Source organism: Haliaeetus albicilla, chromosome 1 (assembly GCF_947461875.1).
Source record: "Haliaeetus albicilla chromosome 1, bHalAlb1.1, whole genome shotgun sequence".
Lineage (NCBI taxonomy): Eukaryota > Metazoa > Chordata > Aves > Accipitriformes > Accipitridae > Haliaeetus > Haliaeetus albicilla.
In genome coordinates this window covers 26,722,706-26,749,578 of record NC_091483.1, presented here as the reverse complement: position 1 = coordinate 26,749,578, position 26,873 = coordinate 26,722,706, and the positions used below count along the sequence as shown (strand labels likewise).

At 39.0% G+C, this 26,873-nt stretch overlaps 1 protein-coding gene and 1 long non-coding RNA gene across 2 annotated transcripts in view; one reads left to right on the top strand and one right to left on the bottom strand.

The window, feature by feature from the left end:
- LOC138685357 (uncharacterized) overlaps positions 1-26,873 on the top strand; it is a 32,996-nt gene that overhangs the window by 598 nt on the left and 5,525 nt on the right. Inside the window, exons 2-3 of the long non-coding RNA XR_011324578.1 lie at positions 14-746; positions 4,031-4,272. This is a non-coding gene — a long non-coding RNA (uncharacterized lncRNA). The remainder of the gene's footprint in view (positions 1-13; positions 747-4,030; positions 4,273-26,873) is intronic.
- Positions 5,269-26,873, bottom strand: part of COL25A1 (collagen type XXV alpha 1 chain) — a 323,161-nt gene continuing 301,556 nt past the window's right edge. Inside the window, exons 32-37 of the mRNA XM_069782996.1 lie at positions 22,663-22,716; positions 21,395-21,421; positions 20,598-20,651; positions 14,331-14,408; positions 11,949-11,987; positions 5,269-10,601 (exon numbers count right to left, since the gene is read on the bottom strand). Of these exons, the coding sequence (XP_069639097.1) occupies positions 10,566-10,601; positions 11,949-11,987; positions 14,331-14,408; positions 20,598-20,651; positions 21,395-21,421; positions 22,663-22,716 (288 nt within the window). The 3' untranslated portion in view covers positions 5,269-10,565. The remainder of the gene's footprint in view (positions 10,602-11,948; positions 11,988-14,330; positions 14,409-20,597; positions 20,652-21,394; positions 21,422-22,662; positions 22,717-26,873) is intronic.

Genomic DNA, 26,873 nt, shown 5'->3' with positions numbered 1-26,873 from the left:
TTTCTAACCACAGCGCCAGCATAGAAGTGATTTGCTCGAATGTGGCATTTCTCCGTGGTTATCCTTGATAACCATCTCACTGGAAGTCAAAGCCCATAAGAAAAAGAGGGGACGATTTCATGGGGAAGAAAGGCAGAATTCACATCAAGAGGCATCACATTTCAAAACAGCGAAGCTGCTGGTGGAGCACCTCAGCTTTACCTTCTCCCTGCCGCAGATTCACCCTCTCCTCGTCTAGAGGCTGCTCCTTGAGCTGCGTGGGCAGGCAGCAGCAAAGCTGCGCCTACTTCTCTGCCACCCCATCTGTAGCTCATCTGTGCCACCTGCAGCGCTACATTTGGAAGAGTTTTCAGAGAGCATATGTAAAGCCACACAATTTCCTGTGCTGATGATACTTGTCTTTTCTAGATCAGTATCCAGCAAGTCATCCCAAATTTTGCAGATGGAAGAAACGCACCTCCTGATTTTTACATTTTTTTATATCTCTGCCAGTAAGCTACCTTTCTGCTTCTCTAGTCAAGTGTTTCTCTTCCTACGGGCGTTTTCTTGAGCTTCTTCAGACAGTTTTAATTTTGAAACTCCGCATCTTTCACATTCCTGCATTCATGCTCCATTGGAAACCTTGCCTCACCGACCGACAAAACAGCCATGTAGCAGAAGTGGTAGGAGGCACCAGCAGCTACACCTCTATATCCCAGCAGAGACAGCAGCTGCCTGTCTTCAGTGAATTGTCCAGGCAGAAGAAGGTATGGGCTTAAAAGATTGGAGGGAGTTGTCAAAGCTGTCAGCTGGGGCAGTATTGTACAGGCGGCAATGAGATTCATTGATGGGTCTCAAGAAGAGAGCAGGCATTTAGATCTGCTAACATCCAAGCCGAGCCTAGGATAGAGCCTGTCAGGAATGCTGTCTGAAGTGCTTTTCCATTTTGCCCGCGTCTCTGAAAGCTGGGGAATGATATTTAGCATAGGGTAGATGTAGTTCAAGTTGTACACGTTATATACTAGACTTAATCACAATCCCTTTGTAACAGTAAGGTAAAGAAAGGCTAGAGCGCAGGCAGTGAATGGCACCATGCCAGTCTGTGAGTTTGAAGGCATTTCAGGAGAGATGGTTCTCCTGCACTTGGCTGGTGCCTGCCCTCTGTCAGTACCGAGCACAGCCTTGTCCCTCCTCTGGGGCCACTGGGAACGCTAACAGTGGAAAATCTCAGCTGTTTCTGCTGACCTGCCCAGTCTTGCTCGCACAGAAACCCTGGACCACAAACAGATTTAAGGGATATGCAAGCTACTGTGCTTCTACTACTTTACAAGCATGCGTCGGCAGCCAGCCCTGCTTGTATCAGGACTTTTTGTTCCAGGTTCAGCAAAAGAAAGTTTGTTCACAGCTAGATTAGTAATTGCTTTAAGCAATATTAAACTTCATCAGGAAAGCTCAGAGTGGTAGGTGAAGTAGCTTGTCAGAAGGGGAGGGGGTGTTTGTTGCTTCTCTGTTCCTTCATAGCCATGGAAAGAGGCTTAACAATGAAGAAATTATCCCTCCCTCTTGGCTCATAGTTCTTGCACGCTCTTTTGATATTATCAGCAGGAACAAGCCTGCCAAGTCTCATGTGTAGAGCAGAGGAGGTCTCTCCTCCCTGATTAGCGGAGAGATACCCTGCCCGAAACACAGGGCTTTCCAGCACCTTGTCACTTGGCTTTTTTAGACCTCTCCCACTCCTTCCACTTGCCCTCATAATGCTGTGGAGTAAATAGTAGCAGCTATTTTTCCATGGTATAAAATAGTTCGGTTTTTTTTTAAATACTTTTGTTTTGTTTTGTTTTTAAAAAAACATACTGTTTTCTCCATCCTGCTCTGTTTGCTTTCTGAACATTCTAATTGATGGGTTTTTTTCCACACTTGTTTAAGGGCTTTGTCCTGGCAGGGTATCAGCAACCAGCAGCCTGGTTTCCTGTATGAATGATGAAAAGGGGTAAATATTTTTTAGAGCTATTCAAAGTATCCAGGTAAGGTGGCTTCATCTCCCCATTTAACTGTTTAAGGAGTTACAGTACTTCTGAAAAACAATGTACTGCTAGTGCATCCTGAGAAGCAAACCCATTACAGATGGCCAGTGGAAAATGATCTGGGCTGATGTTTCAGTACAGAAAGGTAAAAAGACAGACAAACCATACCCATCTGCACCTTCTGAGGGATAGCCAGCTGCTTCGCACTTACTCTGAAAGGGGAATGGACTTGCCTGCGAGTTGATGCAGTGATCGGTCCAGCAGGCCCCTGAGTCAGTGGAGCGCAGGGTGTGTTAATTAGGTATAAATAGGCCAAGGGTAAGGCAGGAAAGAGCAAGATTGTGTTACTTACAGAGCTTCATGGCAGCATTGCTTTCTAGAGCCATTTGCATGCTTGCTGGGTCCTGGATAATTTTTGTTGAGAATCATTTCAGTGCTGAATGTGCCAGTGGTGGTTGCAGTTCCAGATTTTTAAATGGCGAATTTGTTCTATACACATCTTTCTGACACAAGCTAATTCATATAATAATGAGAGTTAATACTTTAGATTTTTTTTTTTTTTTTGCCATACTTGGTTTTACCAGTTTTATGTGAGCCAGAATCAATTACCTCACAACGATCTTAATATGCCAAAGAGAAGAGAGCTCCTAAAAGCTTGCAAAAACTTGCCAGGTACTTGGTAGCTCCAGGAGGGAGCAGCCAGACAAAGGTGATGCCAGTGAGAGCTCATGACTGCTCTGGTTAGGTGTGGGCACTTGGAAAAATTAGTCAAGCTGTAACCTGCACATACAAAAATAATCGGGATATTTATTAGTTACTGAACATTCTGTCTTAGTGTAAGCACATGAAAAACCTGCATCTTGGTTGATGTGACAGGAGCTGTGTCCACCTTTGATCTGACTAAAGCAGCTTGAGTACAACTATACTAGAAGACTGTGATCTCTCTCTGACGAGGTTTATGTACAGTGTTTTCCTGAACACTTCAGGTTATGTGTATATATATTTGTGTGCATGCATATATATATGCATATATTTATATATATGTTCAGATAGACATATATATACATATATATATATGGAGCATCCAACCTCCAAGTTTTGAGCAAGAATCCAAAACCACCGTATTTTTCTACTGCAGCCAGGAGAAGGGAGAGGCCAATGCCCTATGAGTACTCTGTCTGGAAATTAGCAGAAGCCAACACAAGACAAATTAGTAACCCTGGGAAGACAGAAAGACTGCTTGCAGGAACATGACTTAAATGTTTTGGCATTCCCTTGTTTGTTTGCTTTTAATATTTATTTGAGTGCAGTTGTTACTACTTGGTGAAAAATGAATGCTTTGTCAGGTCCTTGTTTTGTTTTGTTCTTTTTATTTTTAAACATTTCTCTGTGTGTGGTTATTATAATTGAACCCCTAGGTTAGGTGAAGCTGTGTGAGATGAGGATATAAAAAGCCACTTCTGTTGCATTTTGTTGACTTCTGTAGTGTCCTTATTACAAATGGGTAGGGATTAGCAGGTTTAGTAGGTCCACAAAGCAGAGTTGGATGTCAATAATGGCCTTTAAGTAGTTAATGAAGAGCTCCATTAAAAAAAATACAAATGAGAGGGAAAAGAGCAGGCATTTCACATTGCAGCCCTGCCTGTGCTTTGGCACGTCACAAAATTTTGGAGGTGGTATCTGGATAGGAAGGAATGCCAGAGGAGAGTTGCGTCCCATGAATATGGTAGGATGTGAAGGCTGTAGGGTACCGGTCAGCTGAAGTTTGAGTTCAGAGGGAGCGCAATACTGAAAAGTAACAGGGAGGCAGTGAAAGGACTGAATGGGAATTCCCACCCACAGACAGCTAGCTCTAGCAGCAGCCAGAGTGCATTGGTTGTTACCGTACTGGTAATGACACTACCAAAAATACTTGGACTGCCGGCATAGCGCTTATGGTGACTTGGCCAACATCAGAGTAGCTATGTCACTGTGAGGGAAAAAAGCAGCAACTGTCCAGAACTTACTTTGTGTTTGTTTCTTGGCAGGACAGTTGCACCAGCACCTAGACCCGCCTTCCCTCCTCTACGAAAGGAGAAAGGAGAAAGCTGGAAGGAAGAAAAGGTCGAGAGTGACCGCGGCAAAAGCGAGGACTTGGGCCGGGTCAGGACTGCCGGGCTGGCGCGGCCTCAGTGCTCGCAGCCCTCGGGGCCGCACGTGCAGCACGGCGGAGCAGGTCTGCTCTCGGCATCGCCAGGCGCTTCCTCAGGGACACTGAGCACATTAAGCTGTAAGTACCTCATCTGGGAAAGGGAGCAAAGCTATTTTTAGTCCCCCTCAAGAGTCTAAAACACAGCTAGATAAGATTAACGGACATTTGTGGAGATTACCAAGAGTTAAAAGTAGAGGTCAAACTCCCACGGTGCTCATTCTCTCTTTTAGCCTACAGTGACTACATTTTTGAGGTGAAGGAAGGGGAAACAATGGAGAGCGTTTTGTTTGTCTGAAATCTTCGGGGATTTAAAAACCCCAAACCTTTAAATAATGCTATGAAGAGATTACAGCTGATGCCCAATGTTTTATTTTTCAAAAAAAGGCCTTCGTTCAAGGAGACTCCTGCAAAAATGTGTTGTCTTAGACCAGGGTGCTTGAAAATTTTACCATTTCAGAATAATCATTATGCTCCATCTTTTCTGAACAAACTGGATTTGTGGTAATACAGACCTTCACATTTTCTAGCTTGCACTGTTACTCATGACACTGCCTGTGTACATCTTTATTTCTCAGCAGTTCAGGTTTATTTTTCACCTTCAGTATTACAGAAAGGGGAGATCGGTGATTTTCAGCTTTATTTCTTTGGATCCTAGGATGCCTGGGGACTTGCCTAAGCAATAGTTTCAACTTCTGGTTAATACACAGATCTTTGCAGCTTTTCCAGAGCGAGGAAAGGCTCTAAGGTTTGCAGCAAAGTTTCTTCCTTCCTTACTTTTGTGGATGCCCATAGCCTGTGCTGCCTCTTTAGAAAAGATGACTGAATGGACTTGGCTTTGAAGGGAAAAGACACATTAAGAATAGGAAGACTGAGGTGGGGTTTTTTATTGCATGCTGTAGGAAAATGGAACATGTTGCAAAGGCCCTGATTTTTGTGTGAATGTGAATGCTGACGATAGGACCTGCACTAGATTTCAAACTACAGATTGGCACAATGCAGCACACACTTTTTCCAATCCAGACAGACTAGAACAATTTTTTGCACCAACATTAAGGACTTTATAACTATGCAAAATCAGCACTAATGGTTGGATTAATATTTTAATAATTACACACTTTTTACATTATGAAAATAAATCATAAATAGTGTAAAAATAATTCTGAAGATCAACTTCTCACAAGCAAGAAACAAAACCCGAAGTACAAAACTGAAAGAAAACAAAACAGTATTCAACTGAAAAACAAGGAGAAATTTTAATAATAAAAACAAAAGCATGCTGTTTGATAGGGTTCAATTAAGTCAGGACCAGAGGCCACAAGAAAGTGGTAATTAATAACAAATTAAAATGGGTGATTAAAACCTTGCAATTCTTTATGCTACTCATCAAAAGAGGTCTCGTGACATATTTACAGTGCTAAAACACTCAAAATACTTCTACTATTGATAACATGATACTGACCCATGTGTTTTTCCCCCCAAGCATTGTAATCCTTGCCAAATTACTTTTCTTTGTATTTTTATCTCTTCTACTGCGTTTATGAGACCATTTGGAATACAAAAATAACGGCACATATAGATGAACTTAAAAAAGTAAAAAATACAAATAAAAATATATAATATTTTCCAAAGGAAAAAGTCAGATACATACATCTTAGTAACATTTTTAAAGTTGTGTGATATTTTCCCAAACATGTACAATAATATAAGAATATCCACATATATGTTAACAATATGTAAAACATTCTTCCACCCACCCAACTCTTCATAATACTTCAGAGAAGTGTGCAAGTACCAATGGTATCTGGGAAATTCATACAATTTCTTTTTTAAATAGAAACAAGTAAAACACTAACGGTCCCAGGTTAAGTTAAGGCCCCCTGTTTTCCAAAGAAAATTCAATTTCCAAGCAGCATTGATAACTGGATGCATTTAAAAACAAAATGAAACAAAAACAACACTCCAAATCCTTTTTTTAAATACAAGCTCCACTTGTTTTGTGGAGTATCTTTTTCAAATTCTGTCAGAAATGATGGTGGCAGGCACTTGTTTCTAACAGCATTTAATGAATCCAACCACCATGTAAAATATTTCAATAACAGAGGGTGCAAGAAAACCTTCATTTGTACATTACAGCAACATTCAGATCCATAAAAGCAAGTTGCAGAAAGAAAAAAAAATAAAAAAAATCGGGTGTTAGTTTTAATTCTGGTCACTGAAATTGAATCATTTTTTGCAATGACTAAAACCTACTTTCTTTCGACCACTATCTCTGCAGATACTCGTGTTTTGTGTGACTCTAGTGTGAAAATTTAGGTCTCTCATTAGGTAAAATACAGAGATTTAAAAATGTAATTTAAGATGGTCAAGCAGCAGGGATTAGGAAACTTGAAAGGAAAGGTCAACTTCTGCATGTCTTGAACATCTTCATCACATTCAATAGACTGGGAGTGTCCCTGCAGTTCTTACTCACCGAAGTGGTCCTGATTTAGGCAAAACCCCACTGCTGAAGTTGGTAATAATCCCCTTGTTACTAAGCACGATACCTGGGTCCTTCCTTCTGCACGTCTCAAAGCGCTTTGCAAGGGAAGGATGCATCACTCTCCCCATTTCATTGCTGGGGAAAGGGAGGCACAGCCAGTTGAAGAGCCTTGCATGGCTGAGCCCAGGTTTACAATCCTGGTTCTGTGGCAGTCAGCGGGACAGCTCTTTCTAAATCCCAGTGGGATCCAGGATCCGAACCAACATCTCCTGACGCAGCCCCCAGCCTTACGCAGCACTGCCTTCCCACAAGGACCAAAGGTCTGCTCGTCTCATTTAGGGTTACATCGTCTCTTCTGCTGGCGTAACTGAGTAACTGACGCCGACGTGCACTCTTCCACGAGCGTAACGCTCAGTGGAGGCAATGCTGACTTTCCACACTGTACATGAATCTTAAGAATTATCCCTTTTTAAACTGTACTTTACACATGTGGACGTATATGGATTTGATCATTCTGAAACTCATTCATACTACTTACATGGTAGACTAGAAGAATATATAAGCAGCTGGATGAAGAGTGTCATTCTGCCTTGCTACACTATCAGAACGTGACATCAAAATCAGCAATAAATAAAAATATAAATCAAAAAAATACATTGTATCATTGTTCCATGAATTAACATTTCATGCTTTACCTCAGGAAAAAATAAAAAGGTGTCCAAAGCATCCTGAAAGAAAGATTCTCCATAGCTAATCTATGAATATGAAGACAAGGACCATGTACGTCAGACACATTCCATACAGTGCTTAAAAGACTTGCTGCTTCTGTAGCAGGACTTCTGCACAGTGTGGTTATAATACACTGGAGTAACAGATGATTACAAAACTTGGTATGAAACAAATACTGAAAACTCTCAAAGAAACAAGAATTAATCATACCTGAAAAAGTCAGGGATATAGAAACTGTGTAGACTAATACCACTACACATTTCTACAACTGAAAAGACTGGTAGAGGAACTACTGTTCCTGTCACAAACTAAACAAAACAAATCATATCTATTTTGAGGAATGCTACTAAAAGATACAACAACACGCAGGTGGTTCAAACTGTAGCTTTGCCATCAAAAGAAAAAAGATATACTAGCACCAAAAATAGTTGCTTTTTAAACAAAATAAACATGTTGCAAGTCTTCACAGGGTGCTTTTCTTGATGAAATATTAAACACAATTCTTTTTTTCTTGTACTGAACATGCAACTTTTCTAGATACTGTTAGTTTTCATTTCAAGTCAATCTTTGAGATGCAAATATTAAAGTCAAATCTATAAATGTAGTTTAGCCTGTCAAATTAAATTGTTTATCTGCTGTTCACCCGTGGTTATTGAAAGGGAATGAACCTTTCATGATATTGAACAAAAGAGAAGCTTAAGAAAGTTAAGTAAGATTATTTGGGAAAAAAAAAGTATTCCTACCTGGTGGGAGTTAAATAAAGAAATTACTTTACAAGACAGAAAAGAAAGTGAATAAAGGTGTTTAAGTGTTTCTTCAGCAGGGTCTCAGTGTCAGGGAGTTAAAGGAGAATTGACTAACGCTTAACAGTAGTGTCTATAATTATTTCCTGAATGAAGAAATCATGAACCAAGGTTCTGCTAGCTTTATTGATGCATATGAGGACAGAAATGGATGCTGTGAGGACAGTTTAAAAATATAGATATACAAATCTAAAAAATATGAAAGTGCTAATGACAGCATGCATTTAATAGCTCTTTAACTTGTTGCTATTTCTTAAATGAGTTGTTTGTGGACACTCTCAATATGGAATTGCTAAAACATCTAGCCAGACAGTAAACATTCTACTTGATTTTGCCTTTGAATACTCTGAGGGAGATTTAAAAAATATTTCGTCTTACTGTGCGATTGCCAGTATTTTATATTTTATAAAAACACTCAACTTCCAGTCTTCACATCTATAATATACCTAGCCAAATGTACCAAGTCAGGACATAGGCATAAAAGACTCTTCTGTTAGGTGGGCAGCTTGCTCCTCAGCCTGTTGTTTTTTGAGATAGTGCTTCTTAAACAAGCAGACTAAAACTGGCAAGACAGAGGGCTTACATGGTGTTGCTCTTGTCCCCTTTCTGGGAAGTCCCTCATTCACATTACTGCTATAGCATTCTGATTATTAACACTTTCTATTCAGCCTATTCAATGTGAAGGCTTTTACTACTGTAATCATGATTATTCAAAGAGGTTAATACTTGCATCTCTGAAAATTTAAGCACAGAAAAACTTTTTTCCTCAAATCTCTGAATACTTATTTATTTCTTACTATTGAAAAGATGGAACTGAGCAGTAAGAATATGTATATTCAGTATATGTATCTATATAGTGTTGGAATTTTGTTTTTATTTGTAAGGTACTACTAGATGGACGCCACTAAATTAATTTTTAGTTTAAAAAAATCTGTGGAAGATTTTCCCCAGTGCAAAGCTGTTTTTGTCTCTGATATACCAAAATGACAACAAAGATTTAGCAAAGTGAAAGATTGCATTATAGTGGCATTTTCATTGATCTGAGATTGTGAAGCAATATGAAAAGTGCAACCACAGCAGGTCCCCATCTTCACGCAATTTAGAAATGATGGAGCAAGGAAGAATGTGCATTCCAAGAAGGGCAAGGTGCCCGCACATGGATGGAGACAGGCTGCCTTCCTCAACGTTAGTTTTGGTCTACATATGAAAGACAACTCAGAAAAGTAACTAAAAAAGTTTTTGATCCTCTTGCTATACACTAGGAACGGAAGTGATATAAAAAGAATTTCCATCTGCCAAATATGGCACCATTTCTCATAAACTAGTCTCTCAAACTAACTACAGTGCACCATATGAAGACTCAAAACTGGAAAAAATACCTTGTGGCAAAAACTACAAATGTGCACAAATTAAGTATTTATAGCAATAAAAAAAGTGGAGAAGCAAAACTTTGCCAATCTTTCTCTAGAAAGCTAGTCATCTGAACAGAAATGGAGAAATATCGACACCTTTAACAGTGTAGTGTGATGACAAGTATGCAGTGGTAATCACACAGACTTGTTTCTCTCCAATGTTTTTTGAGTAATAATGTCCACTAAGGTCACTGTAACAGCAGAAAAAGAACAAGATGAATAAATCAGTCTGTGAAACACAAAAATAACTCTTTTTTAGACTTAAAGGCTTCAAAGACTCTGAAATAAAAACTGTTAATATTGAAACAAGATGAACACATGGCTTGAAGCATTTTCTTCAATGCCATCATCACAAATGTTGAATAGATTATTGAAATGCATCCTTTATGGCAACAGTTACGGGAAAAGGAAACAACCATAGCTTCCAAAATTCTGCAGCGAAGTTCAGCTAGTTTTGTGTAATTTAAACTGAATCACCTGAAAACCACACCATGGTACATATGTCTCTGGTCAGTTCCATTATCCTCCTCCTCCAGAGGATGTTCCGATTCATCCCCGCCTCAAGAATGCTTTTTTTCTCCAGCAGTCCCAAAATAAAATACGCAGAGCACATACTCTGTCCATCCTTGAGTAAGGTTGAGAAGCTTCTGGTCTCAGGCGGTGTCTGCCATCAAATGATCCCTGCAGCACCTCTGTAACCTCTTCAAACAACCCACAGAGAAGTCTGGTTTCTTCTTCAAACTTCTTTCCTTCTTGATTAAGGACTCGACAGGGCCTATCGTGAATGTCTTCACGACCGTGAGCAGTGCAAGGCAAACCGATGCTGATTAAGAGGCGGGACCCTCTTTGATCAAAGGGGCCAGGTGACCCGCAAGACTGGAAGCCATCCACCTGCAGCTGGAACTCTATTCCCCAAAAATTCAAGGCCTCTTTCTATCCTCCTCTGGTTTATCTCTTTTTAGCAATAAGCCATGGTGTGACTCCCTTGAGATGACAAAAGGAAATGATTCAGAAGCTGGAATCAAAGGTCACCACGAGCAGCCATTTAGCACGTGACATGATCACACAACAAGCAGGTTTGGCACACAAACTCATGCTTTTAGTCCGTACAAGCAGATATGGTGGCATGAATCAGTGAAGTGTTTAAGATAGACATGGAAGCCAAGTCAGTAAACTCCAACAGCAACTGGTACAGTACATTTGATAGCATTTTGCTCTTATTTGGTCACAATTTCTTGTAAACTAGTTCATGGCACTCATTGTCCATGCAGGTCCACAAGCCAAAATATAAGAATTTACAGAAATAATCAGATTTCTATTTTTGATCGTTGTATTGAGATCTCTCTCTCATTAGAGAGAGAATCTTTGCAGGTTTACCCTGCAGTTATATATCATCTAACTGCAGGTGTAAGTGAAAAAAAGATGTACAAATGGACTATTGCAAACAAGTAGAAGCAGCTACATGTAAACATATCTCAGACTTGTAAAATCGAATTTTCAGTTTTCAGCTATAAATACAAAAAGTGGAGCACTATATACACAACTTCATGCTTGTAAGGTTAGATTCATCACTGCAGAGACAAAAAGAGATACAGATTAATCAAATTAGTAAATCAGTATTTCAGATTTCTATTCCAAATACATAGATATGGCAGAGTTGCAAATGCGGATAGTTATTCCTCAGCACCAGCTATTCTTCAGAGATAAATGCACCCAGCATTTCTCTTATGCTTTATGTTTTCTAATGTATTATATGCCAGTATCCCTCCACCTACATTATTTTGAATGCTGTGTTTTAAAATCTAGCACTGTGTAGGTTAAATCTTTGCTAAAATAATGTTGCTAGTTAACATTAGCATACAACATAACAACCAGGAGAATGTATTGAGGAATAGAAAGGTAAGGCAAAGAGGAAGGCAGGATGCACTATTCTTATAGGTATCCCAGAAAAATAATATCATAATAGATCAATATAAATATTTGATAGAAATGCCATATCCATGAGCTTTTATAAAGAATGGGAAGCAGTGATCATGTGCAGAAACCAAAGGATGTGTGAATCTTCATATGAAAGAGAAAAGTCTTGGACTTTCCAGAAGTCTAATGCCAACTGTTCCTACAATACTGCCTCAATTGAGTTATTACTTCTACACGTATTACAACCTCGTCACACCCACTACTGCCATGCAGAGGTCTTATATTGCATTGCTGCATACATCTGTCTAAGAGGCTCTGAAGTATATCCTGATACTGTTCGGTATGACTGTGTCAGGCTTTTCTGTGTGCCAAGGACGTACTGCCCCTGAAAAGAAAAAGCTCTGCCCATCCTACCTTTTGCCAACAGCCAGGCATTGGTAATCCATCGGGACCCTGTTTCGAGAGGAGGGGGGAAGGAAAAAAAAAAAAAAAAAAAAAAAGAACACTGTTAAGTTGATAGGATAGATATTCCGTCAATATCTGTTAGAACAGCTGAAGCAGCTCTGACTTTTTATCTAATAAGTAGCTACCAGTTCCTAACTTATTTCCTCTCTTGTTCTCAAGGTGAAGGAAAAGCCAAAGGAGAGAAGGTTTACACTGTAAATACATACGTGCACCTCTCTGCCATAAAGATTTGGTTTTCCCTAAATCATTAGAACATCTTCATCAGTTTCTTATTGCTGTTAGAGCTCAGGCTGCATATATTTTAAATATAATCTGTTATTCACAACAATCTGTAGCTGAATGTACAAGTTCAATGAGCAAAAAAGTATTATCACTTTTATCTGGAGGGTATTGGCCCCTAGTACAAAGTTAACCCAATGATAAGGTAGCAAGACTCATATTTGAATAGGATCTTTTCTGTTCACTTTCATTCTTAGCTTTTGAATGAAGCAGCAAAATCTTAAGGCCTGAACATACCTCAAGTGACACAGTGGAAGAAAACATCAGTGGTGGGAACAGGGCAGTACAGCAGCACTGATTATTTTATCGCTTAGACAATATGGCCATCTAATTTCTTCTTACGTTAGTGAAAGTCACTTCGTTTCTTTTCTGTCATCACCCTACTTTCATATATCTCCATGCATCCACTAAGATCAGAGCCAACTTTTGACCACAGTCATACTGGTTTTCATGGAACTAATTCTAACTTACATGGCTATACAGGGCTTATCCAGAGAGTTACATGCTCAGAATTAGGAACATGTATCATGTAACTAGACTATAAATGAGCAGAAAAAAAGATCAGGTCTTGACATTTGTTAGAATATAGAATAACAACACTTATTATGCGAATTTACATGTGAAGATAGTGGTTAATTAGAATTTTTGAATGTGCTTGCATGTAATCTGATGGGAACGGCTTGCTGCCTAAAGCAAGAAAGTGCTGTTTGCTTAGCAGCTTATTCTAGTAATTACCTATAAACAGAATATTTTTCATCCATTGTTTGTTAGTGAATCTCCAGATATAAATGATAATACAGAAACAGAGAAACATTTTTAAATTACAAAAGCATGCTTGATTATCCCCAACAAAATATGAGATATGGTTACCATTAATTGGAAGCAAACAAAATGGACTATGGAATAATCTTAATGGACTACGTATTTAAGATTAAAATCCATTGACTTCAAATTAGAAGCGCTACAGTTGAAATAAAATCTACTTAATTTAACATTCATCTTAGAGAACCGTGCTTAACCACCAAACAATATCAGAACATGCAGATCAAATTTTTCTGCGAACAATTAAAAAGAAAATCTTCCTTGTATCTTTAAGAGGAAATGTGTATGTACTGTTCTTTTTTTTTTTTCTTTTTGTAAATGGAAAAGAATTTAAACTTACTTTGCCGTTAAATAAAAATAACTGTTGCCAGATTGGTACAAGGGAGAGGGTCAACAAGTAGCATTTTAGTATAGGTGGGAACTTGAATTCATGCTAACATAGGGTGGGGAGTGTTGTGTGTATTCCAGGAAGGTAAGTTCCAAGGGTAAGACCATTAAATTGAAGACGTTAAATAACAAAGACAGTGAGGGTTTGGGCTGCAGACCGTTATCTTCTTACAAACCTCAGGTAAGCTTTTAATTTTCAGATCTGTTTGAATACTATTTGATGAACAGGCCAGACACCAAAAATATTACTTGTGTAAGGTCTGGGAGATTAGGCTCCAGCTTGGCTTACTGGAAACCTATGACTTGATTTTTAGAAATAATATTTACATCATTCTGCACATGACTCTCATTTTGGCCAAATCCTGAAAACATGCACCTAAGACTGCATGGATTTGAAAGGAAGTCCAGGGTGCAGAGTAGCTCTGGGACAGGCTAGGGTGAAGAACTGAGCCAGTGCAGGCAAAAGTCATCAGACTTGATTAGAAGTGGACATAGTGCTGGATTTCTAGAAAGACTTGCGTTCAGGGTGAGTAAGGCAATGGGTATTTTGTGAGGAAAATAACAAACCGACGATTCTCAGGGAAAATGTAGGAAGGACACAAACTTATAAATTGCCATGTGATGTGGGAACAAACTGCTGAGAGTTAGGTTTGAGGTGTCAACAAAAATGTGTGTTCTCTCATTGCGGTTATGATCAGTGAAGCAGCTGGTTCATTCATGCACATGCATGTGTTATGTGAATAATGTAAAGTCAGCTCAGAAAAACATTACTTTACATTGAGAATGGCTGACTACAAACAAAGGAACCGCATGCAGGGTTGGTAGGAAAGAGAAATACTGTACCAATTGGCAAGGGGCATCCAGCCCATCCAGGCCAGGCTGGCCTGGCTCCCCTTTTTCCCCCTTAATTCCACGGAATCCCTGTTTGTAAAGATTAACTTGCAATGTTACTGTCAAGGAAATGCCTTCAGTATTGACTTAGCTGGAGCGAACAAATAACAACAGAGAGGAAAGAGGAGCAAGCTGACAGCTGTGGTGTGATTTTAACCTGTGGGGCACTGACTCTGCACATCCCAAATTTGGTTCCTTTCCAACATGTTTGGCAGAAATTAATTAAAACAAACACCAACAAACCCCACAAATTTAGCCTGAAGGTCCTAAGTCTGGTGCTGTAAACCAAATTAGGAGGTTGACAAAGTCTGCTCCAGAATTTGCCAGAACTTGAGATAAGGCTGCATTAATAAAGGGTAACAGGTGACAGAGTAGCTGGTGCTTGTTCCTCTCCCCTCATTTCTTATTCCATCAGTCTACAGCAGGACGATCGATTGTCCAATACACAAGTGAGACGTACCAATGGGCAAGGTGCATCTAATCCAGGAGCACCCTGTTCTCCTTTCTCCCCTTTAGGCCCCTTTTTGCCTTTCTTTCCCTTTTCCCCCTGTGGATACAATGGTTTGGATAAAACAAGTTTCATTCTTTTGGAAAAAAAATTAAAGAAAGATTGGTTTAAAAGTTTGGGTTTTTCTTTTTAAGCCAATGGAGAGCTGAAAGGACACTTACCACTGTGTTCTGGTTTGGATGGTGCATTATGTGGAAAAATAAATTATATGATCACAAGCAAGAACTGCAATCAGTCGGTATTAGTTTGTGTTGGTATTTCATATCAATATTATGAAAGTTTTGAATCCTAGAACACAGCTTGAAATCATTGATTTCTTGAGAGAGAGGCAAATCTGCAAATCCCCCCAACCCACAGTCCAAAATAAGAGGTCTCCTATTTGTTCCAGGTGATAGTACTGAAGTGCACATGCACACTAAGCTGAATTTATCAGCTTCCCTAGAAGATTTGTCACTAGTCCGAAGTAACTTTGCAAGAGCAGAGTACATCGGCATAGTCTCTCTAAAAAAGACCTGTGGCACGGATGCTTCGCAGGGACAGCTGGTCTCTAGCTAAATTCTATTGACCTCCATGATGTCACGTCAAGGGTGAACTTGGCCTGGAGCATCCTTTGCTGAAGTGACCCTTTGCACTCTGCTAAGAGTTTGGGACAAATCCTATTCTCAGTGGTGTCCACAGACACCCACAGACATCACTGAGGGTGCACTCCTGTCACTCCAAATACAACACGACCATTTCAAACCCTGTTACAGGAATCAAAACATTCGAACTGCTTGATGGAGAGGTGCTGTAACACTTTCAATGATTTCATAATGTCTTGGTATCATAAAGTAGTCAGAAATGATAATTAGATTCTTTATTTAAATATTCCAACATTTAAATGTTCTCTCTACTGCAGGCAATGTTTCATCTTCTTATTTTACTGAAATTCAGTCCTTTGATTTCACAGAGTTTTCTTTTTAAATGTAAAACTTCCAATGCTTTCATTACTCATGGAAATGAGTTGACTCCCCTCAACAAAGCTACCTGCAAAGATGACCTCACCTTCAAGCAGTATAAGATCTTTAGAGCGTTCATTTTATAATTGATTTCACACCAGTTGATCACAATGGTAAATGAGTTTCAGGTTTGCTCTCAATTTCACAAAAATCAAAAAAGGTTCTGTTAAAAAAATGAAACAAATTGGACTAGGATTGTAAAAAATGGGATAGGAAGGATGAGTAAATCAGGAGTATCACAAAGAAATGGGAAAAATAGTCATAGGAAAATTAGTATGACATTGGAGAACCAGCAAGCGAGGTTGTGGCTATTGGGAGGATTTAATTTGTGAGGAAAAGGGTAAAAAAGACAGAGGAATTGTAAGGAATGAAGGTAGAAGGAGAAGGAAGGAATGCCCCTTTGGAAAGACAGATGGATTTTGGTGAAGCATAGTAAATAGACATTTAACTAGTTCCACACCAGTACAGAAAGACTTAATCCATTAACAAGAGAGAAAAACCATTTTTACACAATTAAAAAATAATTAGTTATATCATATTTTAAAAAGGAAGGAAAGCACATTATTCATTTAATATCATAGCATACTTGACACTTTCAAATGAAAATATCTTTTCCATGAACAAAACATACTGCATTCATGACACGATTGGAACAAAGTTTCTTGTCTATCTTTTCTGTGTGCCAAAAAGTCGCAGGACAATATTAGGAAAACAGCAACCCAAACGTTACCCTTCTTTACCAAATTATAAGATTGTGATGTAAAACAATCCCCACGAGTCAGGAACTGTGAATTGGCTAAGTTTTCATCTGAAACCTACAAACATGACAGAGTAGCACAGAAGCCCAACAGTGTCAGGGTCAAATCTCATGTTATTTGTGCTCAATGTAACACCAATATATTTGCTGTGAGTGTATGCAAGCACAGAGCATGGACATACTCCAAAAATTATTCTGAAAATGGACAGAACAGTTTGGTTTCTGACTCTTTTCTATATCTTTAGGACTCCTATTTCTTTAACTTGTTGTGTTACAAGTCATAAGATAACTATTTAAACTTCCAGTTTTGCAGGGCAAACCCATGATCTTATTCAAACCAATGCAGCAGTCATCTGAGTAGAGAATAGTCTGGATTTCCTGAGTACTTTACTACTTTTTCCACAGACTGAGTTCTTGTCTCTTAATCTTCACCTCCTTAGTCTGAACTATAGAGATCCACAGAAGATACGGAGAATCTACAGCTGATGAGGATTAAAAAAAAATTCCTTCCTGCCCTTCCTCAGTGCCTAGAGAAATACAAAGTTGTGGCACTTCTGTAACACTGTTATGGTTGGAACAATCTCCAATCCTCACATGCACAGCTTTTCATCAATGCAGAGTGTAGGGGGAAAAGGATGGGCCTTTTTCCCCCAGGCGGAAAACCAGTGGCCTTTCCGGCCACTGTTGTGATACATCATACTCCTCTGTCAGTATTTATAACAAGAGACACAACTGCACATTTGGGATCAGGGCCCCCCTTCCCTCCCTCTCCCCACAACACAATCTCTACCTTTTGTTAAAGGTTATTCCTATTTTTTTGTGCTAAGTGCTCCTGGACTATAATTTTATATGAGTAATTACAGCTAGAACAGTTTTAAAAAATATTTTTACAGCCAAGTTAAGCAGACATTATAATGCAAACACTGACTTGCTTTCACTGTAGCAGAACTAGTGACAGGCTAAAATAAAGATCATCAGTCTAGGACTCATCTCAAACTGAAGAAGTAAAGATTTATTCCCAGCCTATTGTAGCATGTCTGTGAAAAAAAACAAGCGTCACTGGTTCTCAATAGAATGTTTGTAATGATATATATTTTTGCAGTGCAATTTGAATTAAGTTTCTTAACTAGAAACTTGCTATTCTCAACTTCTGCGATGTCAGTCTAACAGCCAATACTGTAGGGAATATTTAAACCCCAAGAAATCACGAGCTGGATGCTCAACTTGTAAACTGCTTTCTCTCTTTTGAAATGGGTGCTGTTACACCAATTTGGTCATAGATAATTAGTAATTTACTTAAGGAAAAACATCAGAGCAGAGAAAATTTGTTATAATGAAAGCTTCTATTAATTGCATTACATTGTGTCTTTTGAGAGTCAGCCTTCCATTCGGAAAAGGAACTATTGATGCAGCTAAGGTGGTTTTGGTGAAACCAGTTTACTTGCAAGATACAAGTACTCCCTCATTTCTGGAAAAAATGTGTCAAAACTGTGCAACAGAAGTCTGTTTCATGGAGTTCTTAACTATATCTTCCCTGATTTTTCACCAAGAAAGACCTTCCTTTGCCTTCTAATTTTCTTTGAATATTCTGAGAATTTTTAAGGCAGAGATTCCATCTTCGTTTTTACTCTACAGACTTCCTGGCAATCCTCTTAATCTGAAAGCCCGTACGATAACATGGTTTATGAAATATCTGTCAGACTTGCTAAGTACTTTATCCCATGCATTCTCCTCAAGAAACAGGTTTCGCCTGTTGCTGAATTTTTAGGGGGATGAAGGACTAGACTGCCTGTCCTGCAGCCCAAGAGAACAAGGCTCCACAGGAAGCTTGAATCGCAACTGAACTCCAAAAAGGGCCTGACCGTGCCTTGTGGCCACACAGAATTCCCTCGCCCTCTTGCAACTGGAGGTCCTGTGTTTGAGCTATTTAGTCAGTCTCTGGGAGTAATGAACTAATACCCCAAAGCAGCATGCTGGACTCTGGGACATTAAAATATTTTTACATCCTGAGGGCAAGAATCTCAGCTGTTCCATTTTCACATGATATCATATTTAGAGAAGTCAACTGTTTTACCAGCTTTCCAGCTTTTCTTCCTGTATTTTGTCTGCCTATCTCTAGCTGTACATGGAAACACAGACTCAGAAGGTCTGGCTGGAAAAGACTTCTGGAGGTCGCCTAGTCTAAGCTCCCAGCCTGAGCAGGACGATTCCTGACCCTAGATCAGGTCAGACCAGACCAGGTCCTGCAGTCCTCCATGGGTTCAGCTACCTCTTTGGGTAAACTGTCCCAGTGCCGTGCTGCCCTTCTAGCGAACAAGGTTGTCCTAATAGCCACTCTGAACGCCCCAGGAGCAGCTTGTGGTCCTGTCTTTTCCCATTTACCGTTACCTAGAATAGTTTTGCTCCATCATCTTTGTATCTCCCCTTCAAGTAGTTTGGCCTCCTCTTTGTCAGACTAAGCCAGTCCACCTCCTTTAACCTCTTCTATTGGTTGCGTATGCCCCAGGCCTCTGCCAGCTTGGTAGCCTTCTTCCTCTCAAATTTCTCAGTTTTTTCGTGAACTGGGAGGATCAAAATACCATCTGCAGTATTCAAGCAACCTCACCAGAATTGATTAAAGAGGGGTAATAACTTATTTTAATCTTCTGGACGCAACCCTTCTAATGCCTCCCAGTATGAGAACATACTGTTAAGCTCATTCCATTTGGCATCTACTGTAACTCCTGCTTAGCACAGGCTGGCCATTTTGCCAGTCATCTATCAGAGCTGGCAGTTATCAGTTACACCTTTCTACTGATAACTGCTCTCAAAAAGAAAAGCTGTTCTCTTGTGACAGACAGACCTGTAGTCTTTCACAGCAAGCATGAGCTTGCCATTCATTGTGATTACTCTGCCAGGTCAGACCCTGCCTTTATAATATTCATAGAGCACCTGCTTAAGCAACAGTTGTTCTGCCAAATCAGTGCCTTACCAGTGATCTCTGAGCTCAAAATAAGCAGTATAACAAGGGACAGAAGGGAAGGATACATTTCATAGTACCCTTACCAATGCATTGGGAACTGTTTTGCCTGACAGTATCGAGAAAAGGAGGTGAATTCAAACAGCCATGGTGACTTTTTAACCCTGCTTCTTGTTTAAGAAACCGTGATGGGACGCGGACCTGGTATAATCCTGTACATGTTAGCTAGGCAAAAATCTGAACTAGAAAAATGACCTGCTATGTGTATGGACTTTGATATAAAGTGGCTTGCTGTGAGTGCTAATTCAGCAGTTTTAGTAACTGTGTTCTGTGTTGATTAGAAATAGGATAGATTTGCTCATGAGCTTTGTCTGCATGCATTTAGTCCTAAATTGCTTTTTACTAAACATATTTCCAAGTCACTGTGTCTGGACAGTGAAAATGAAGTTAGGCTGTTTCTGTTAACTTCACTGTCTAGCTGGTTTACCAGAACGGTTGAATATATGATTCAATTTAAATCCACTTAATTGTAAGTAAGACACATTGCCAAAAATAAAAATTGAAACAGTTCCTGTCCTTATCCATTTGGTGTGGGACAGGTAGTGTGTACAGGCATGGTACACTAGAATCAACAGTTATACTGCAAATACTGCCAAGGAACAGAGCTGGGGTCTTCAGTATAAAATTACTACCACAATGACACATTTCAGTGATGTCTCCATTAAAAATTTCAGGCTGACGAGGATTTTCAGCAAGTGTAGGATGGATTGGAGAAAATGAGCCTAAAAACAAGCTGTGCTTTAGGACATGTTGATATTACTAGTTCTGTGCCTAAATTTTTGTGGGTTTTCATGATTTTGCTTAGCATGTATCTGTGACCTGCCTTTTGGCACACAGTAGAAACAAAGATAAGTTTTAATGGGACAATTTATAGCATAAAGACAGCAGAACTGACTAGGCTGAGGAATCAAGCAACAGTTAATAACACTGTGGTCACCTTTTCTCCCTTTTCTCCTATATCACCCTTTTCTCCTCGAGGACCAGGGAAACCCTATAAAAACAAAATGGACAAAGATAGGTCGACTTTTAGTCACATGCAGGTTAAGCTTTCAAATACTCTTGGAAAACATAAAAAAAGATGATTTCACTACATGCTTTGTATGTATATGTGTGTTATGTGTGCACACACGCATGCACACAAGAGCCTGTGAGACAAGTCATAGTGTTTGGTAGAGTCATTTTGCCAGCAATGGAAAGAAATCATATCACTCAAAATGGCAATAGTCCATGCTATGTAGCATATGTACATTCTGGAAAAGACTCCTCCAAGTTAGAGGTTTCAGTGTAGGACTAGAGGAAAAGGCTTTCAGTAAGTCTTTTTAGTATGCTGAAGAAAGAGCCTATGTTTTGAAATTTATCCCTTACAGGTTATGGAATTATTCTCTTTAATTAGGATAAATTTACTTAACCAGATGTTAGTGACTCCTTGTGCTTCTACAGCTGAGTCACAAGTCTGAATATTTTCTTACCAAGCACAGTTTTTCAGCCTATTGAGTTCCAAAGAACCAGCTACTTGTATTACTAAGCACTATATCTGTTGGGGTCTGTTGATAAGGGCCATATATTGCATAATCTTTGTCCTCTTTATCATAGAGAGAGAGCAAATGCAGCATTTCACTCTCTGTATGTACTGCATGCACACTAAATGGAAACAAAGGTATAACACTCAGTAAGCTATTTCTAGAAAGACGCTTACCTACCATTAAGAGTGTATTGGTCATACATATTACTTACATCAAGGCCAGGCTCGCCATCTTTGCCCTGCCAAAGAACCATATAAACTACATTAGTGTCCCTAAGCTGTGATACCATCGGCCGCCTGGATGCCCGACTTCTGCGATCCCTCTATACTGTGGTACCCCATGTTGCTAAGGCTGTACACACAGCATTGCTGTTAGTGAAGGACATTTCTGTCAGTGTTTAACATTTCCAGGAACTGATAACTTGACTGTAAAATTTTGCTTGACTGTAAAATTACATTTGTACGCAGATTCCAGGAGCAAGCTAAAAATACAGAAAGCCTATCATTTTTCATTTTTAGTTCACAGGAAGGGGAAACAGAAATTGGATTTTTTTTTTTAATTTAACTCACAAAAGTGACCCTCAGATAAACATGCACTGCAAGCTAATTTAACACTCCACAGAGCCTGAAAACTGTCTCTAGTCATTGACTCCTGATCCAATTAAATGGATCCAATTAAACCACGAGTCTGTATTCCAGCTTAAATTAATTAATCAAACAGATTAGACTAGAGAGGGTATGGAAACAGCGCAAGTCTCTTGCAAAGGCTGGTTGTGCTTGGCCAAGCACATTTACATGGCTTTTCTTGTGTCAAAGTATGGAACAGACATGTATGTGTACACACCTGACCCAGTTATCAGCAAAGTAAACAGAGTAAGTCAGCTGATTTTATTGGGGCTATCCTTGTTAGGCCAAAGGAAGTTCTCACTCATATTTTAGAAACAGATGATATCATTTAAATGGTTGATTTAAAGCATACCATCTCCACCTATGAATGATCAACAATGAACTTCTGAAATTGCTTCTGAGCACACACCACAGAAATTAAAACAAAACTGGTCTCTGAAGTGTCAAACAAAGATATAATGGTGAAGTAGCCTTGCAGCACGGAAATCCAAGCAGTTTACTGACATTAAGAAAATCACACCTTTCCACTGTTCATCCTGACCTCCTGCCACTCTTGCATGGTCCCCAGACAGCTGATGGCCACAGGCTGCAGAAACAGGAGCACCCGCATTCTGGATTTCCTCTCTCTTGCTGGTTCATGTCTGGTCTGTTTCATTACTTTTGCATGACCATGTGCTCGGGTAGGAATCTAAGTCTGCAGTACAGACCAGTGACCTTCCGCTGTCAGGGATTATTATCTATCTTTGCCTTTTCCAAATAATTGTATTGCTAGGTGAAAAGCAGTCATAAAGCACACAACGTTTAATCAAGGCGTGATGAAAAGCACGATGTGTACAAACTACGTGCAACTTACAGGCAAGCCGTATGGTCCTCTGGGTCCAGGGTCACCTACAGTTCCCTTTTCACCCTAAGAAAAGATTACAGAACAAGCAAACAAAACCATTGTCTATCTTAGATAGAAATAATCTCTACCAAGTGCTTTAGGTTAAAGTTATGCATTCCTAAATCTTTTGAGTGAAAAATATCCAAGCTTGTTTATTTTTATCAAATGATTCAGGGGGCGAAGAGAAGGTGTGTATTAGTTTCTAGGCAAAATGAGCTTTCGGATATATGATACTACATTTGTTTTTAAATCCATCAGTAACTGAAAATATTTTTTCAAACTGAAGTTGCACCAATTTAAATTTTAAGCTTGTAACAGCTACAACATCACACTCAGTAAAAATCCAGTGTTGTAATGACAACTGAGGATATAGAGCATCAAGCTCCAGCACAGCAGCTGAGATGCAACACAGTGACAAGCAAAAATGTGTCAATCAAAGCTTGTATTTATGCAGGCAATGCTATTAACAGTGACATTGTGAAGATTATCCCATGCACTTTACTGTGTTGCTAACTGCTCTATTGGATTCTAGATTAGTGACATAAATACCCTGGTTTATTAAATCACAACTGTATTAATGTGCAAGACAAACAAGTACAGAGATTACTCCAGAAGTTTGATGTCATGCTGCACTAAAATCTAGGGAAAAATTACCAGTTTCCAGAGGGATGCTACCAAAATCATTTTGCAAGTTTAATATAGAGAAAACTTTCCCAAATGAAATGAAATTTCAAGGTGACAGATTTCAGGCTGACAGCAGCAATCATCTTTGCTCTCCAATTGTTCTTCATCAAGATTGATATGGAGTTAAACTTCCCAAGTCAGCCAACATTAGCCCCTGTAACTGCGAGCACAGCCCTCTGTCAGCTTGTTAGTGAGGCAGGGCTAGTAAGCAGGTGCGGGCAGCAGTCTTGTTTCAGACTGTGGTGCTGTTTCTTCTGAATACAGTTCAGCAGAAAAGCCATACTCTCTCTTGAGAGAACTAAACTGCTCAGAGTGTTGATGAGATTAAAAAAAAAGTCCTGACCACCTCCAGTTTTCAGAGCTCCTACTTTGGATTTGTTACGTAGGGTTATTTGGATCCCTTCTTCGCCTCCTTTCCTTAACATAGCCTAATGCAAGGCTTTGTGCAAGGCTTCTGGCACACAGAAATGCTGTGTTTCATCCTAGCAATTGCTGCACTTAAGCTCTTGAGACAATTCTGTGTACGAGATCCTCTAAAAACCTGGGTTATTTACTACTCATTGTTAATTGATTACTCTATTATTAAAAGCACAAGACAGAAATGTAGATGTGTGCTTAATTAATAGTGGTGATCATCAGCACAGCCAAGTCCCTTAGCACAGCTCTGAAAATGGGCTGCCAAGTCTCAATTTTGTTGACTGGATAATACAAAAAAGCAGGCAGCAGAATAAACTGAGTCTGATCCTGTTGGTGAATAATCACAGCAGTAAGGAGTTTGTCAGAGTAATTGACAGTTGATTTATTTTAGATATTTCATATTTTTACATAGGTGGACACTGTCTGTACTCACTTCAGTCTAGTGGTGATTAGATGTGTAATGTGTGATCTTTCTGGATTCTGTTAATGTCCAGCCATTTCTGAGCAGCTCTTAGGCTGGATGCCCTTGCAGAACAATAGGAGGTATTGGGAAGTAACAGCTGATTTTCAAAACAGTAAATCCCTTGCAGCTTTAAAACTTTCTGCAAGAGAAGAAACTAATGTGCTGACCTATGTATATAACTGTTTGATAACTAGTCTTGACATATTTCAAGTATTGAAGTATCTTTTTCTTAAATCTTCAACAGCAAAGACGACTGTACAAAAGTCCTCTAAAGATAGGCCTATAACGTTGCTAAACATATGGTAGACATAAAGGTACTCAATGTATCAGTTTAGGAAATAATCTCATCTGTTATGTAAGAATATATTTAGAGAAACGTATCTCATAATTTTTTTGCCTCCAATACAAAGCACATGCTGAAATGTGTTTGGAATATCAGATGAGGTCCTGAATGTTTATGGATTATATAAGATTGATGGACTGTCACGGGCATACTGCCCTCAGCCATCACGATAAAGCATTTCCTTCAGGGAAACAGACATTCGCAAACCTGAAGAAGGTTTTTAATATCTTTTTGCAAGACAATTCATCAGTGCCCAAAGCACAGAAACCATAGCCTTTGTTTTTGCCTCCTATGTCATTCAGTCTCCTGAATCATGGGTGAATATGGACTACCATTTGCACAAATAACGCTGCATAAATGGTGTCCCCAGTAAGACTGATATGGAGATTTCATAACACTGCCATGGTGACAAACGTTTTAACCAAATTAAAGAGAATGCACTTTCCCTCCCAGTACAGAACATGTGTAGTGATGACAGTGTTGCACGGGCTACACATCTGAGAGCCAAAACCAAGCTCAAAACCCGGTCTTTGCCATCAAGACAAGAGTTTCAGGAAATTAGCATTTCATTAATTTTGTCTTTCAGCTTCTTTTAGATGGACAAGTTGGATACACATTATGCCTGTCGTTACCCTTCAGGTTTACATGTCCCCTTTCACTAGTAGTAGTTTAAGATGTTTATCTGTTTACCAATGTTCTCTATTTTCTCTCAAGACAATATATTAGAGAGATTAATAGGTACACAGCCAGATTCAGAGGCTTGTTATGATCAACTCCTCCAGTTAATGAAGATGGTCTCAGTAAAAGCTCTCTAAGCACCTAGCAAAATGGTATTTTCAATAGCCAAAGAATTTATTAACGACTGTAAAACACCAGCCTAATAAATGGTATTAATTCACACTGTTAATTACAATTTCTGTTTCTACCAAAAGAAATGCACAAAACCACAGTATTGGAATGTTCACCAGTATCATACTTCAGGAAGTGTTAAATCCTGTGTTAGCTTTTAATAATCAATGAACAGTTTAAAGTTTAGAGAGAAAATTACACGGTTAAGCTCACACAGTGAGTTAATAGCGCATTTGTTCTAAAATTAATGTTTTCCTATTTTCTAGTGACATGCACTGTTTTCCTAGTCTACTTTCTTGCCATCTAAATAAGTTTTGTATAAGGACTGTGATATTTTCTATTTTAATTAAATAGCTAAATTGGAAACAAACTAACCAACTGTAATTTGCACAACAGTCTGTCCTACCTAAGAAGTAATTCAGCATTGCCTCAAATGCAGTCTATGCAAAAATGAATCCATGATTTCTATATGAGAAATCACTAGGCTTCGGTTTGATTATACTTGCTTTCCTTAACTTTTAAGGAGACATAAATATATACTGACCAGCTTTTTACGTTTATTCTCTTAAAGTGAGATTGTCTTTCCAAATTTTAAATAATGTGGATTTAAGAACGTGGTTATGTTTCATGTTAGGAATCCCTAGTGCCTGTCTAGGTTAATATTGGCCCAAGGTTTTTCATATCAGTATGGAAAAAATGTGATCCTGTCCAGTGATAGTGAGCAGTGGCACTGTGCACCATTTTTAATTAAAAGGCAAAGTATGAAGTCTGCAGGCAAAAAAGTTTTCCTCCTGCTTTCACATAACAAGTTCATCAGTTGCAAATGCAAGCTGTAAATCTGCATTAAAACCACGTGATTTGTTATTTAGATAATGAGACATATATTAATGCCAGACACCTGTTAAGATAACTATGCTACAAACAACTTCTGCCAAACAGTATTGAATAATTAAATGAACAATTACAGCAATAATCTTGCTAGTTGATTGCTTGGGAAAAAACCTTCCATCTTTCTTGTGAACTTCCTCCCATTCATTTAGCTACACAGAAAATGGCGGGTGTGCAGGAATTTCTTGTACACCTTAGTTTCTATTTTTTTTCAAATCTATCCCTCTGTGCTCATGCAATTATTGAACCAATTTACATCACAGAAGTTCCTGTCCCCTTTGTAACTACTACTTGTCAACAGCCGTGGTAGGCCTGATTCTAGAACCAGCTGTATGACTTATTATGACCTCAGATAATTTCATAATAAAAACCAATTATAGTTATCTTCCATACATTAGAAGAATAGTTTGCATTATATCACATGGTTTTTGAAATAAATTTCAACTGGTAGTACATAGGCAGATCCTTCAAGATAAAGGTTCATAATGCAAGAATGAAATGTACAGTATTTATATATGCTTCTGCATGTATATCTCA